The sequence below is a fragment of the Lonchura striata genome, chromosome 2 (assembly GCF_050655825.1).
Source record: "Lonchura striata isolate lonStrDom1 chromosome 2, ASM5065582v1, whole genome shotgun sequence".
NCBI lineage: Eukaryota > Metazoa > Chordata > Aves > Passeriformes > Estrildidae > Lonchura > Lonchura striata.
The window spans coordinates 111,635,247-111,652,229 of record NC_140704.1 but is presented as its reverse complement, the minus strand read 5'-3'; the positions used below and the strand labels follow the sequence as shown (position 1 = coordinate 111,652,229).

General features: G+C 40.0%; 1 protein-coding gene across 2 annotated transcripts in view; it reads right to left on the bottom strand.

The window, feature by feature from the left end:
* TAF4B (TATA-box binding protein associated factor 4b) overlaps positions 1-16,983 on the bottom strand; it is a 76,956-nt gene that overhangs the window by 28,356 nt on the left and 31,617 nt on the right. For both annotated transcript variants that reach the window (XM_085572030.1, XM_031504021.3), the window contains exons 8-13: positions 16,306-16,441; positions 15,601-15,706; positions 10,431-10,600; positions 7,608-7,738; positions 3,077-3,202; positions 2,058-2,114 (exon numbers count right to left, since the gene is read on the bottom strand). In XM_085572030.1, coding sequence (XP_085428156.1) covers positions 2,058-2,114; positions 3,077-3,202; positions 7,608-7,738; positions 10,431-10,600; positions 15,601-15,706; positions 16,306-16,441 — 726 coding nt within the window. The remainder of the gene's footprint in view (positions 1-2,057; positions 2,115-3,076; positions 3,203-7,607; positions 7,739-10,430; positions 10,601-15,600; positions 15,707-16,305; positions 16,442-16,983) is intronic.

The window sequence follows — 16,983 nt, the reverse complement described above, 5'->3', positions numbered from 1 at the left end:
TCCACTCAATCTTGAGATGGTCTCAGATGAAAAAGCACCACTGGCATAGAAGGTGGGTGTCCCCATTCTCCATATGAAGCTTGGAGAAGCTTCTGGCTGCCTCATTCTCTGGAGAACAAAGCAGCAGGACAGAGGGCAAGTGAATACCAACACAAAGATCTGTGTTGCCCCAAGAGGCACATGTGCCTCCTCTTCTTCTGGTGAAGCAGTTGGAGACTGTCACTCTGGGAGCAGCACAGTATGGAGAAATACACAGGACAAAGAGTGATGCAGGTTGAGTTAGTCTGGCACAAGATGAGATGCACTGAAGGATGGGAACTCAAGACATATTAGAACACCAAGCACTAAACTTATATGCCTTCTCTGCTCTGTTGGCTCCTTTTTTTGTACACCACCATGCCACTTTTTAAAAGAGATCTCATGAAAAATATCAGAGAATCTAATCTAACCTTCTTTGTGTTCTAAATATGCAAACCACAGAATAGTTTTAATAATTTTACACATTATTGTTCAGAAAACAAGGGAAAAAAAGCTTCATAAATGAAATACTTTGCAGCCTTTATTAAAAGAAAGTACATCTAGAAATTATCAGATGATGCTGAGGTGAAGTCACCTACAAAACAAAACAGATTAGCATCACCCACTGATTGTTGATCCTGGTGGCACTAGAGGCAAAGTGGGAAGGGCTTTAGGGCAACTTTGTACTCACAGATTGTAGCAATGAAGAAAGAGTTGTAAGCAGAAACAAAGAATTAAAAGATAGGTAGGTAAAGCAAGTTCCTTCTTTCTCACTTTACAAATTTCATCTACTGTGGTCCAAATCCAGAGCATTGATTCAAATACTATTTTACTGGATTTCCATTTGTTTTGCCTGGGCTCCTACATTAATCCAAACAATAAGGGCCTTTAAAGCATTCATAAATAACCTGCTGCTGCTGGCACCTAGGAGCCAAGTGCAGCAATGTTAAGCAACAACAAATTTCATAGTTCAAGAGGCACAGTTAAGGAAAAAGGTTGCTCAGAAAATCACTCTCATTTAGCACAAAGATCCTTAAAAATTGCATGAAATCAGTCAAGTAACTATAGAAACCAATTTCTTCAGCTCTGTATCACACGTCTCACACCTCAATTGTCTTTATTATCGTCTGCTGTCAGATCCTTAATCAGAAATGTGAACAGGCTTGATGATTTATTCAGCAGGGACAAGAATCTGTAGGTCAAGTGAAAAATTTCACACACACATACACACGCACACACATCTTCAACCTTAGGTACTTTCATTTCATTCTGTTCCCAGTAGCTCTGGGGGCAACTCCAGTGAGATCCAATATTAAGGCTCAATTAAAATAAGCTCCAATTAGTGGAGCTTTTTTCTCTCAGGCTAGAAAAGTCAGGAAATGGATATTGGGAAATGTAAAAAGTCAGCTACTGAGAGGAGGCTGCAGACATAAATGAACTTATTTGTTGATTTCTACAGTTGCTATGCAGAGGCCTCTGGGAGTAAAAGCTTAACCAGTCTAAGCTATAAACTAAAACCCCTGCAGCTAAACATGAACTGTGTGAAACAAGGGCTCCATTCCAGAACAGAAAACTGCTGGGCCCAGAAAATTAAAAGCCAGAGGCGTTTTCCATTTAAAACTAAATCCCAGTACCGCCTCCCAGCCAAAGAATTATAAGCAGTATCAGATTTACAAAACGAACAATTACCCTGGAAAAATGTAGCCTATTGTACAGTCCCAGATGCTAAATCTCAAAGTTTCTTTTTTTTTTTTTTTTCTAATCCCACATTATATTCCTACCAAGTGTACTGCTGCAGTTTACAAAGGACTGCTTCGAGACAGGACTGAAACTGCAAAAATAAAATGTTAAAAAAAGAGAGCTCATAATTCATTGACCTCATTTGAAGCACTGCCCTTGCCTGTGGCAGTTCCTGTCCTTCCCCAAGGCCTCTGCAAATGGTATGCAGCAGCAAAATAAACCCTGACCTAATTGCCAGGACAGGGCTGCCAACCTCCTCTCAACACACAAAGGCAAGCATGGTAACTGGAAACTCTTACCTCTTTTGCTTTCTGCTTTAACCGCAGTTGCTCTGGATCTTCTTTATTGGAACGGCTCTGCCAAAGGAAGAAGAAAAAGATTGAATAGAAATTACTGGTGTCCAAACACCATCCTATCTGTTGAATATTTAATAAATGACAGTTTTCTCTGGTGATTGAAAGATTTAGCTCCAGGGGTGAATGCCTCAATCCAGACGGGCTTCCATCCCCCTCCATGCACATACGTGCACACCCCTCCTCAACTGGGCCGGCTGCCTCTGCTCTAGCCAGAGGCAAGATTAAGCTGAAAATGATGCTAACACTGTCAGTCAGGTCCAGTCTAGGCATGATGTTGTTCATGTCTGCAGCAGACACTTAAAAAAGGACAGGAAGTATAGGAAAGAAAGGAGTTCTATTCATGCAAGCACAACACTGTTCCTTCAACCCTAGATCAGGCTTCCACCCAAGCGGCTCCAGAATTCAGCCTGAAACAAAACCAAAAGAAAAGAATAAACAGAAGATGGTCAAGTCACAGCTGATGAAACAACATCTACTGTCGTAGCTTTTTTTTTCCCCTCCTCTTCCTGAGGGGAAGGAAGAGAGAAGAAACTTATTCTGTACAAGCAACAGCTCCACCAGGGGTTCATGGATCCTGTGGTACCAGCTCCAAGGCTAACCCTCTGAACTTGACTACAGAAAACAAATACACCTGCAAAGGTGGTGGATCTCACCAGGCTTCTGTTTCAGAGGCAAAAAGAGATACAGGAATGACATTTATAGATTTTTACTTAATTTTGACCAGTAGAAATAATCTCAAAAGAGCAGTTCACCCCACCACACATTTCAAAGAACTCCTGTGGACTTTTAAAAAAATGTAAATAGGTTAAATCCTTTTTTGTATAGCCTCAATTGTCCTAAACATTATAGATTTGCAGTGACAGAATTAATGGTTACTATACTTAAAGCAGAAGTAGGAGAAATCTGAAGATGCTCACCAATGTAGAGGATATGACTACTTCCTTGGAAACCTAGAGTCTTACCTTGGCTGCTCGAAGTAACATTTCACGTTCCTCTTCATCTTTTCTCTGCTTTTCCAGGTGATCGAGCTTCTCAAGAAATCTCAGTTGTGCTCTGGTGTCACTACATACAATGTACTTATCACTTCCCTGAAAAAACAACTTTGTTATAGACAACCTTGAGCTGATAAACCTAATGGGAACAACCTGAGAAGAACAACACTATTTTTCAAGGCTGAAAAGTGTGGGCTGTTTTATCAAGACTTCAGGTGGTAGGTAGTCATTTACACATCTCCTCTCCACTGAAGTATGTTTCCAGGTGACTGTGACTAGTAAGAGGTTATTGAACAAGTGACATTAACAACATCCAGTCTATATCGACTATAATAATAGAAGTCTTCCCTAATCTTAGACTAAAGACTAAAGAAATTTTGTTTTAAAACATCAACTTACTATCCAGTAAACACGTTAGGAAAAGAAAAAGGAATTGTAAAGCAGCAGGACATAATCTCCTTTCTCCTTTTTAGAGAAAAATAATTAGAATTTGATATTATAAGTTTCTAGTGATTTGTGTTCCAGTTTCAGCCATTTAATGCAGAAGTTGAAACAAGCATCACCTGGGATTTCCAAAAAGATGATTTATGTATTGGAGGGGTGGTCTAGAACCAGTTATAATGAGTCTTAGGGTTGAAGAAGGTGAAATATATTATATAAGGTTTATTATAGCTTTAAGAATACATATTTTTGCCTCAGTGAATCTTTCAAGTCCCAGGATAGCTTATGTTGAAAGGTAACCTAGGGAAGTCATCTGGTCCAGCCACCTGTACAAAGCTGGGCCAGTGAATACTAATGATTAGTTTTAGTCCAAGAATCACTGGACACACAGGCATTGAAACAGGACTGAAGTCCTTTTGGTCTCAAGAATATCAATCAGTAGTTTATTTTATGTTTTATTTTTGCCCCTACTGGAAAGCTTGAGTTGACATTTACTTTAGCTCAGAAAGGCAGAGAAAGGAAAGATCCCAAACATTGTCAACTGGCAATGAAAAGCTTGGTTTTACTATTCTGCTCTTCCCAAGACAGACTTCTTCAGCCATGCGTTGGCCAGATGGCAATTAGGCAACACAAGACAAGGAGCACATTATAGATGAGGCATGTCTGTGCCACCTGTTTGTACCACTTTTTAGTACACGTCCTACAGCTGCCTTCTTTCTCTGTTACTTTGTGAACTTGTTTTATTTTTTTCTTGAGAAACTTATCCTCAAGCATTTACCAGCCAAACCACTATGCACTTCCGGTGACTCTTCGTTCTATCTCACACCAGGCTCACATTGTAATGAAACAATTCTGACATACAACTATTCTAAAAGAAGCACAGGATATTTTACAGCTGTATTTTAGGCAAGGTTGTATGTTAAGTATATGGACTACCCATGACTTCAGTTACTCAGCTTTTAGTTTCCAAGGATAAGACACTCAGACTCTTCTTCTCACACCCAGCTGTGCACTATGAAAAGACAGAAGGAAAGTAAAAGTTTTTTTGTGGAGCACTGTTGTCTTCTGATCTGAATTGTCACAACTGAGTCAGAGCATGAAATCAATCCCCTTTCTGGTATTACGTTTGGTCCTTTTCAATGAGCCACCTCATTGTCATGTATTACCAACTGTGGCTCAAAACACACCATATGCTGCAACAGAGACCTTCTCAAGCAGCATCTGTGGCTCTGCAAAAAAGTCCAACAAACCTTTTCCCCTCCACTTCTGTCACTGCTCAAGTCTTTTTTAACTGCTCCCCACAAAGCATAAGCTATTTCTGAGTCATTCTCAGTACATCAGTACAACTTGTTTTGAAGCAGCAGTTTATAATAATCCACCACCATGCCACAATCCTTTTAAAAGGACAAATAAGAAAGCTGTAGTACCAGAAGATTATTTTTTCCAAAGTTTAGAAGTGTTTCGCTTTGGAATAGCCAGATATTTACACATTTTAAAACAAATCCATGACCCTATACCAACCACCAATGCAAATTTCTCAAGCAGAAGCTCCCCAATGCACTACCATGAGCTTATATGGGACAAGAAATAGGTGCATACGTAACAGTATTTCAGCTCATCACCTTTTAAGATAGCTTATTTCAGGAATTTTTAAAGAGGAACACCTGCAGTTATATTTTGTCCTACTCAATTAACTTCTCTGTGGTCATTTAGCAGGGAATTGCTCAGACAGAAAACATTACATTGTAGCCCTGTTCATGACTTGTAGCCAGTGCTCTTATGATGAAGCATTATCATCCACATCCCATGGCCCTACAGGTAATGCAGTTTAGTGCTGTGGCATTTCAGTGCCACTGCATGAAGGGAAAATGTGTTCATGGTGCATCATTTATAGCTCAGCACCACACCATGCCTCTCAGAGCCATGAGCTCAGGGGCTCCAAACACAGGAGCATGGCAGCTGATCATGATTATGAATCCACATAAAAACCTTTTCCCTTTATGGTCTTCCAAAGACTATACAAGCACTGCAACAAGAGCTGCATCACAGAGAGCAGCTCCCAACCATCTGAAAGGCTATTCCTACTTCACATAAAGAGACCACCATCATAGCTTTATCCCAATTAAGTCAGTGGCTTCCAAATATAATTTCTTAAATTTAACAAAAAAAGGACTACAGTTGACAAGTCTACATGATGGCACAGCATGAAGCTTTTACCCTGCCAATTCACTTTCCCTGCAGGGCTATCTGTCAGATGAAAGCTGCTAGGCATGAGCTGAGCAGACTGGGAAGAAGAGTTTCCTGACTATGATCCCATCAATTACTGGCCTTTTTACACCAACTCCTACCCTAACAATAGTTACTTTGGTTTCACCACAACTAGCCCTATTACTGTATTTCTGTAATGAAGAGAGCCCAGTACAAAGCCCCTTATGGAGCAACCACCCAACCCTCCTGGAAAGACTCTGGGAATTTATCTGACATAGATGTAGCCCACATTGTGCAGGGGTACCAATCAAAAGCCACGAGGGAAAGGAGAACAGGGGGTAAGCACCAGGGCAGATGGAATACAGGGCTGTATAAATACCTCTATTAATACATAACAGGACTCCAGCATCCTGCAGTGTTCTCTTCTTGAACTTAAGATTTCTAAAAGCCTGTCAGCATCCCTCACAATAACATTGCTCACAAAGGTAATCCTGTAGGACACTCCTCTGTCACGTAATACCATCTTCCTAACAAAAGAGGGTATCTGTGCCTCTAAGATTACTTGTGCCCGTTACTTTTGATTTTTTTGTTTGTTTTGCTTTTGAGGAAAGAGGAAAAGAAAGCCAGCTTATTGCAATCTCATAATCTTATCATTGCTTCTGGCAATTCAATCAGACAAAAACCTGTTTTTCTATTGCTTTAGTTCAATGAGAAAGAAACTAGCCCTATCCGGCCTACTGTCCAAAACCATTTCCTTCTGCTCTTGGTGTCTGCAAGACACCATGTCCTACTGGTTACTCTGGACTTCAGCTTTCTCCTCACTTTTGCTCACAAGCTCAATTGTACCTCCCACTTCGGAGAAAACAACATACAACAAGTGCAGATTTCTGAAGTATTTTCATTCAAAACTTTGTGCCTGTCCTGTCTTGATTTTCTTTTCTATAACATCTCCTTCTGGCAAGGAACAGAATACTCCTGCTGCTCCAGAAAATACCATAAATACTCAGAAGTTTCCAAATGGTTGCTCCTCTTTACTATTGCTGCTCCAGTGCTGAAAAGCCTATAAAGAGTGTTCAGTACAAAAATAACTCCTATCAGTTGGATGCTCTTCTAAATTTCATTAAACATAAAGTTCTTGCAAAAATACTCAACCTGAATAAACAGGAAACTATGAGTTGATGGACACATTTGCTTCTCAATTCTTTTTTTCCTAGAACAGCTTCACATTGTAAGCAAGGATTAGCATCTTGCTATTGAATGACAAAAGAAAAAAGAAAGAGCTAGTTTGGCCAGTAAATTATCACTTCCCATTTGCACCATACAAGCATCTTAAGGGATACTAGCTCACTGGGACACAATATATATTGAATGAAGCTAAAAAAAGATTTAAGATGAAAAAAAAAATCTTAAGATGAAAAGGGCCTCTGCCTTCATGAAGCATTTTCTAAAAGTAAAATAATCAATTTCTTTTCCCAAGGCTTTTTACTGAGCCAATACTGGCTGCAATTCCACCAATACTATATGCATAAGGAAAACACAAGACCCTAAATCAACCCACCATCAAGAGCATTCAAAATTAGCTTTCCATTTACCATTAAAGAGACTTTGTATAACAGCCACCACTGCTAAGGAAGAGAAGAAACACATTCATTTAGTCTTGGGTTTTAAGAGTACCTGTCCAACAATCAAAGGGAACAGTTACATGCTGGGCTAGACATAGCTAAAACCAGCCTTTGGTAGATACTGAGAACACAAATGTTGCCTGTAATGTGCCTACACTTGGAAGGAGGTTTACCTTCAAGGCTGCAAAGCAGGAAAACTTTGTGCAAAACTTACTAATGATTTCCTTTACCTTGTGGGTTGATACTCTGTGCTGAGCAATTACAGTTAGTTTTTCTAGGAGTCCTCGTAATCTCTCCTGTGTAGCGTGGGAGATGAAGTTCACAACATCAGAGTTAAGTTCCATAATGTCATGCCTTTTACCTGTGGAAGCAGAGAAAATCCATTACGTGTTTTAGTAGTAGCTGATAATTGAAATAATTAGCACAGCAGGTATTCTGTTCCCCCTGGAAGTCATACCCATTATGAATAAAGGTTTGGAGATTATGATTTTCCTGGTAAAGTCACAACTTCAAAGATCTTAGACATTACATTAATAAAACTTAGCCTGGAGCTTCAGAAAATATAGACATTGTTTCACTTAGCCTCCAGAACCACTCTCCTTGCAAGGTCATTTATAGGACAAAGTTAATAAGAACACAAATCAAGCTTCATGTTCAGGGAGGGGGAGAAGCGGTAGCTGTAGAAATTAGTGCCATATTCTGTTAATTCCAGTAATTAAAAAAATACAGAATTACATTTTGCCCTGTTTGACACCGTGCTTGTTAACAACTCATGACATTTATTTGACGAGCAGGAATGGGTTTAGCAGCGCACTGCAGGCGCACGAGACCCTCCGAACTGCCTTGACTGACCGAGACGGGGCAGACCGACCCGACCGACGCACAGCAGCCGCTCGGACAGCGCAGATTCCATCCTGCCGCCACCTTCAACCTTTCCTCTCGGGCTGCCGCCGCATCTCCGCGGCTCAGCAGCTGCGACCGAGGCTGCTGACAGCTCCAGGCAAGGCTGTGCTGGCCCTGCACCCAGAGCTGGGCATCACCTCTGCGACCTTCCCGCGGCTGCAGGCTGCCGACAGAGAAGCCTTGCCATGGCTGACAGCATCCATCACTCAGCGCGGCTCCAGAGACACCTGGGCGGCAGCGGCGTTTCCCTGGTAGGCACGGCAGGCAGCAGTTCCACATGCCTCATACGTTGTACCTGTCAGAAGCACTTTTCCTTGCCCTACGCTGCATTTACAGCAGCTGTAATGCTTTATGATGCAATATACAGCACGCCTTCAAAGCCCATTTCAGTATTTACTGCCAAGTGAAGTGTTAAGAATGGATAAACAGCGCACTGTAAAAAAACTAATCACCTATTTCATTTGCTTTTGCTACTGTAACTAAAAATGAATGACAATCTCACAAGGCGGGGAGAACCTATAATGTCCCAGATACAATCAACCATAATCAACTCTGTTTGATCAGTAAGCACTGGCCTGTAACTTAACTGACTGCAAAGCTCATTTTGCTCAAGTACTTTTCAATATTTCTTCTGCAGCTTCTCACTAGACTATCAGATTACTGAAACACCAACTTAAAGACGAAATAAAATCCCCCCCAAACATCAAGACCTCCCTACACACATGCACGCACACATTTCTTAATCCAAAGATGGCTCAGTTCAAAAAAAAAAAAAAAAGTTAACCTTCTGAATTGCTCTACTCCCTGGCAGCATTCCTTTCCTTGCAAACAAGCACTCATCATTTATGACATGAATTACTGACATTGCTATTATTATTGTTATTATTAATTTGGAACAACTACCATTCTAGTTATGAAACAGTCAGGTTTCTATTTCCCATCTTTCAATACCTTGTCTTTACATCCACAACCAGCAAATTATTCTAGAAATACTCTCTCTGTTTTTGCAGAGCTCTTTATTTTTCCTTATACCCACTTATTCCCATGAATGACTGGTTAATCTTCTACTGAACTTTGAGAACATCTTCTAGGCACCAGGTCTGATGTGCATTTTCCCTTTGCCACTAGTAACACAGCATTTCTTATGCCCCTTACAGCTCGAGATGACACATCTGGCTGACCAGGGCAGGAGCACCAAGGTCACAGGTAGCACTTGCAGGTTATGTGCTTGTCACAGGCTAGCTGCTCTCTCTGGTCTAAGAACCAGTAGTATGTGGAAACAGAAAGACTGTTAACACATGGTTAAGCCACTGTGACAGAATTGTGACTGCACATTCAGGCTTTCCTGGATACTCAGCTGTAAAACTCAGTGTTTCAGTACAGCAAGTAGCAAGCAGAGGGCATAAGCAAGGAGCAACATGCATTGAGTTTGCTGTCGACAGCAGTGGGACCAGCCAGTGTGCTGCTACACAGCTGCATGCTCCCTGCTCTGACATAATACAACATTATTAAGCAACACATGTTATTTTTGCTCAAAAGATAATAGCTGAAATTATATCTACACTAGAAACTTCCTGTAACATTCAATGTACATTCCACAGTATTATTCATTATACATACAAACTGCTCCAACATCTCTTTTTCCACGGAGGGAGTCATACACAAAGCTCTGCTCTGTGTGTATCGGAAGTTTGAAACTTCTTCCTAATGTTACTCAATAGAGTACATATTCCTGAACCAGCTCAGGAATGCAAAAATAGTTAGAGAAATCAGTGTAATGCACCAAGTTAGAAGCTGCTGAGACAAAAGCAGATTTAAGTGTTTTGACACCAGCACCTTTATTGTTGTTAAGTGTTACATTAGGTTTAAGAGTAAAAAAGTTGATCACTTCTCACATGTTAAAGTGACATCAGTTGTTTTTTTTCTGGTTGTACTTCAGACTGTTTCCATGTAAAAAAAACCTTAAAGGACAGTTGCTTCCTAGAAGGGGAAGTGAAAACTCATTATTGTTTCATAGAAACACATGAGATGAACTGAGATGGCAGATCTTAACAGTTCCAGGTCCTTCTTCAAAGACTGGAGGCTGGCTGATGAAAGAGGCAAGGAAACACTACATCCATGCATATCTGCTACGTGTGTTTTGTTCTCACCTATGTTCATGATCTTACTCTGAAGAGCTTCCAAAGACAGAAATGGTTCATCTGTGCAAGAGTGAATCACTGTGCCAATGAGCTCAGAGTTTGTTGCCAAAATATAGGCATTCTCCTCGCTGAGATTAACCCCAGCCATAGAAGTCACATCATTTAGGTCATCTTCATCTCTACAAAAGAGAATACCAACACTTTAAACTTTGTTCAGAATAGACAAAGAAAAAATCTCAACTATCAACAAGCAGCCACATTAACATATCCTGCATACAATAGATGTTCAGTGTGGGTGTGGATAGGGAGCTCCTAAAAGCTCTCACACTTCTTCAAGGTGCCTCTGAAACATTAATTTGGCTAATGCCTCAGTTGCTAGGCATGCAAATCCTTTATATGAAACTGAAATTTTGAGCCACCTTGGAAAACTAGGACTGAGTTAAACCCAGATTAAAAGTTCCCACAAGCCCTAACCCTGCACCACCACTCTTGCAGCCTGAAATTTGTTCGAAAATTAATTCACCAGATAGAACCAAGTGTGGAATGAAGTTGAATGTTGATTCACTGGACTATAAACAACCCATTTTCTAACCAAGATGTACATCTTGCAAACTGAGGCTTAAAGCACAGGCTTATTAGCACAGACATGATCTTCAGTTTTCTTTAGCGAGTTCCCTTAAAACACAGGATACAAACACTCCTTGATTACTTACTAAAAACAGTCCAGACATTGTACTTTGAATCAGTCCTACCATACTTGTGTATATAGCAGGGAAGATGCCACAGCTTCTGAAGCACATGCCAGAGCTCTAGCTGGTAACACTATTAGCTGGATTCTCATGTAGCAGCTTTGGACTATGTGTTCAAAATGAAAACTCAATTAGGGTGAACATCACTCAGACTAGCTATAGTAGCCAGTGTGCTTCAGCCTATGGGTTTTTTTTGGAGATCATTTAAGTTAAAATACTGAATGAATCTTACATTGAAAATGTTTTTGCACTACTTTGGCAGTGAAACAATCCAAGCTTTTATCAAATGAGTTCAGACCATAAAGAGAAAGCATTTTTACTTCACAATGTGACAAAGGACCTAATGGTGCCTTCAGGGATTCAGGACCAATCCAAAACAGACATCCATAGTATTAGGACAGATAAGTAAAATCACTCAATCTGAACATCTTTTTATTTGGAAAGCACAGAAAACAAACCCCCTCTTGGAAAGTATTCTCCAGCAAGGTTTGATAAAGTTCACCTTCAGAAAACAATGCGTGGCCTCAATAACTCTTGAACAAGGGGTTAGCCAGAAATCTGTCGTTCTAAGGTGAAATGATATTTCTTGGAGGCTATCCTTTGACTGACTAGAGGCAGAAGCTAAAGTTATTAGAACATGAGTTGGCATTGAGGTTAAGCAATACTCGAAAGACAAAAGAAAATGTTAGGATATTTTTCTTAAAACTATAGATGCATTTTTTCCTTTGGGTTTCAGTGCACAAACCAGTGTGCCATTTCTATGGCACAATTCTTCTGCAAACTTCCAGTGAGAGACCTGGCCAGAAAAGGAGTCTAGCCTTGAGTCCAGCCTTCTTCTGTCACTCCTTCCATTCGTGTGCCCTCATTGCTAGCAGGTCCTATGTGTGTATGTTCAGGGAAAAGGAGACTCAATCGATTCTCAAACTAGCTCCAGCTCTTTAGGTCTAACTACACACAATAGCTTCCCAACCAGGCTTGTGCCCCAAATCCATCATGCTAAGGAAAGCGTTAAATTCCAGGACTGTCAGAACAGTTAGATGTCCACAGTTACAATTTAAAGCTGAAGCCAACAGTGCCAGAACAGCTTCCCTCTTCCTACCCCTTCTCAACCAGCAGCTGAACAGCTCCAAGTGTATACTCAGGCTCTATCAGCCTAACAGACTCTGAACTTTCAACAAGCGTGTCAATGAATCTTCATGGGATGATAATTGAGTGCTAACTGATCTTCACAAGTACATTCCAGTTTCCTCTTCTTAGTGACCACTACAGAGAAATCTTTGCTGATGGCAGAGACAAGAATCCCACTGAAGCACAGCGACTGCCACAGATCTGCTGACAAAATCAGCACAACCAGCACCAGGAACACACATCACAAGCTCTTGGTGCTGGAACCTGACATTACTCCAGTGGAACTGTTTATGGAATCCCAGGAAGGAAGCTTGCATCCCAGGTACAACATGCAGTTTCAGGAAATAATTTCTGCTTTTAATCTGGCCACATACTGAAAACACTCAAGCAAAGAATAGATAAACTTCTATCAATTTTTCTACATACAAAAGTTTCATTTCTTTATAACCTGCCTTTACCAGGTTACTATTTTCTTGATTATTTCCACGCACACAGTCTCTCTAGAGTGTACAAGCATGCAAGAGTTTATATGCAAGCAGACCTGTACTGTGTTCTTCAGTACTAATTCTAACTTTTTCACTGTGAGACATAAGTTTGCATTAAGTCAAGCTTTGATTAAATATATGAAAACACCGCTGCACTTATTTTACTTAACCCAAAGAAATTGCCACTATATTCCTTAGAAAAGTGCTCACTAAAGATTAATGGAAGTTTCAGAAGCCATGGTAAGTTCATACTTTTTACTACTCTTTTTTCTTTATTCAAACAAACTTCAATCATTTTAAGTAAGGGACCCTGTACTTTGAGTAAGCTGTTGAAATCATTCTACAAAGGTGATAAATTCAAAATATTAGAGTGTACACAAAGCTGTTTCTGCTGGATACTGACTTGCTTTCACTTTCAGCAATCCCGCTCATAAAGCCCCTTTTCTGCACCACTTGCTTTAATGCTCTTTACATTTGATCGTGTCACATTTAGAAATGACCAGGAAAAACTCACCCAGCTGTTACAAGCCTCCAGTGATTTAAGCTTACTAGGACAAGGTGGAAAGCAGAACTCAGGAGTTCTGAGTGATACACTGCACAAAGTCAGGTTTGACATTTCTACTGGATATTCACTGCAAAATAAGCCCAAGCAATGCAGACACACCTCACATCTTTGAATTTGCCTGCTGCCTGAAAAGTGAGTCTGGGGCACCCTCTGGTGTCTGACGACTGCACCTGTCTTCTGAATCCCTTTATCTTTACTCCATTTTATCCAAGAGTCAAAGAGAAAACTAGAAAGACACACTGAACCCAAACCTCTGTGCACCATCCCCGATAACTACCCAGGCCAGAACAATTCCAGCCAAGCCAGAAATTAGCATGTGCTTTGGAGAACAACTCTATTAAAGAGAATAAATTCAAAATGAATATTTGAAGATGAAATATGCAATTTATTTTTTTCCAGAGTACTCTAGCATATACTCTACAGAAACGTGTAGATTAGTTAACAAAAATTTTGATTTTTTAAAAACAGACTATTTCTTTACATGACACGGTGCAATGTCCATTAGCTGAAACAAGATCTAGACGGTTGGAATGCTTTGTGTTTTGTTGTGTTTTTTTCTGTTTGTTTGCTTGGAAGGGCAGGAAATCACCATTCTTTCTACTGCTTATCTTGAGCTACCTAAACCAGAGTGTTAAAGAGCAGACAAGGTCAAATTGCAGCTAATTAAGTACAGCTTAGTGAGTAGAATGTCTTCAAATCCTAAGCTAGCCTAGTGACACAATGGCAGAGGGAGTCAGGCTGGAGGACACACTGCAATGAGAGTGCACAGTGAGAGCACTCTCGTTAGAGCCACATGTGTCACCACATCAATTACAAGACGTGTCACCACATCAATTACAAGACACGCTGTGTGTTTGTAACAAATTTCATCACAAAACCTGAAAAGATGATCACACATGATCAGCATTTGATCGATCACAGGTAAGAAAGTTTGATTATAGCAGTTAATAGAAGAAACACCAACGGTGTATCCAAAGACAAATTCTTCAGAGACAAGAGACTCTTCAAAGAAAATTTAGGGTGAATTGGAGATTTCCTACCCAAATTCTCATGGACTTGCTACTTTGGATATGAATGTGCTCATTGATATGCTACTTTGAGGATCACAAACCAAAAGGAAGAAGAAAAAGCTCTATTTAAACACATTGTAAAAGCAGGGTTTTCCCTACGCTATGAATTTAACAATTCAGGGAAAGACTTCCAAGAATTCAAAGTTGTCATGTATGACAGCTAATATACTCAATTTGGAAGATCATGGAATTTTTTTTTTTTTCTTTTTTGGGTATGAGTTTGTTTATTGTTACTTTTTTTTATTATGAAGGTTTTTTTTTTCAACATCACTACCCAAAATTAAATCCCACATTACTTTCTAAAGTATATTTCAAAAGACCTTGAGGCAGATGAACAGAGCTGTTGCTTTAATATGAGTTTTTCATTTCAGCTTCTGGCAACCACTGTTCACTGTATACTGTATGTTACTGTAAACAGTAGCAGCTTTCTGTCTTTACCAGTGCATTCAAAGCTGCAGCTTTCAACAGATGGTAAGTCAACTGGTCAATAAAATAGAGGTGTCATCATGTCTGCTTTTTTAACTTGGAAGAGAAATGTCAAACTTGCCCTGAAGTGATAAGACTAATAATGCTGATGGCAGTCTGTACCTCTGTTCCAACATCAAACTTCATTGCTGCAAAAATAATTTCTGCTTTTGAAAAGTTAAATTGGTTGCCAGAGCGAAAAGCTTTAAGCACTCTTGCAGTCTAAAGGCCTAGAAAATATGTTAGAAATCATGATTAGAGATGTAGTCAAAGACTCACCCTTACACACAGAAACAAGGAGCTAATAAAAGATTCTAAAATGCAGCACAGAGCTTTAGACAGGTTACAAACCAGCTCAAGTAACAGTTCAATGCTATCAGACTATATGCAAAAAACAGAGGTTCTATCTGCTTTGAGAGACTTTACTACAAGATAACTAGATTAGTAATTGTATTCATAGGATGGAAAACATGTTAGTGAAAAACTGACAAAAAACCCAACCTCACCAGGGCAGTTTTCTTACACTAAGAATAATTAACATCTGCATAGAAGTTTTAAGGTTACCTATTGCCCATGAGCAGTGTGACACGAAAAACATGTATTAGGAAAAAAGCTTCTGAAGAAAGTTGCTAATATTTGGGCTCCACTCCCACCCCTATGCTTGTTTCTTCCTTTTGTTCCTTTCTATACTTAACTCCTGATATTGTTCATTTTTACCTGAAGGATGTTGCTCCATTCTCTTTCATTTTCGCTTCCTGAACAGGAGATGCTTGAAGCGACCATATTTTATTTCTTGGCAAGGTAATTCGCTTCAGAGTGGAACCTAAAACAAAACAAAGAACATGCTATAGTAGAAAGAAAAATGCTAAGACAACTGTTTAGTTAGTTCATTATTCTAAGCAAGGCTACTGCAGACTCAGTAGCAACTAACTGCATCCATCTGAAAACCAGACACTCTAGAATCTTACATTCTACAAGTTCTGTATAGCCCAAAGCCTCACACATTCCCAGCAAATTCCCTCCTCCCTTCTGTGCTAACCAGGAAAATGTTTCCGTGAAAACTGGCTGAGACAAACTCTTAATGTACATCAACCTGAACCTGTTAAAAGAAAAAGCAAGGCCTCATGAAACAACTCTCAAAATCATCAGCTTAGAGGAAGTTCACTGCAAGGTGCTCAGTCATTGTATTTTAACAAGAACAAATATTTGATTGATGTGCTCTTAACAAGTGCCGGAAGTAGATGTTACATTGATTTTCTCATCAGAGCTCCAGACAGTAAAGATGTTCAACCTAATGCACAGAGCTGGCTGCTCCAGCAGACAGCCACCCTCTTGCACTCCTACAATCCACCAACCACCTGCATGCACTTCTACACTCAGCAGTCCTCCCCTTTCTCCATGAAAGAAGTTCCTGCACTTTACCTGCGGGAAACTGGTTGGTTTGAACAAGTGCATTCAGAGGCACCTTCTTCTCAGCAGATGTCTGTAGGGTGAGCACTGAGGGCTGTGGGAGTGTGGATACTTGCTTGACAATGGTTCCCGATGGTTGTTGGACTACCTGGAAGTGGAATATCCAATATCAACAGTTAGAAGAGCTAAAAGTACAGAGAAGTAAATAGTATCAATGTTTCCTTTTAGCCAGGAATGCCACTGGGCAGGTATGTTTGTCTAGTTTCCAATTTAAAGCAAACAGCTTTTGCTCAGGAAAGGCCTTTTTTTTTTTTAACTTCAAGTCAACAAATCTTAACAAGTGGTAGTGAGCTTTAAGCTCATTCAGTGAGCTCTAACAGACACTTCACCCCTGTTCTCTACTGATGACTGTTTGACAAGTTCCACTAATTATCACACAAGCCATTACACTGAGAGGCTTTTCTCTGTGTAAGTCTCGCTCAGCAGGCTATTAAATAGTGAGTCTGCCAGTAACTTCAAAAGCATAGGTATCACAAACACCTAGTCAAAAAGGGAGAACACCAAAACAACTGAAGTCTTGCATGAAATACTGCACCTGCTAAGAATTAAAGAGTACATGCTATAAAATTACTGATGTGCTTTTGGAATTGCAACCTCAATTGTAAATTTAGACGCTGAGTTTCAAAGTGT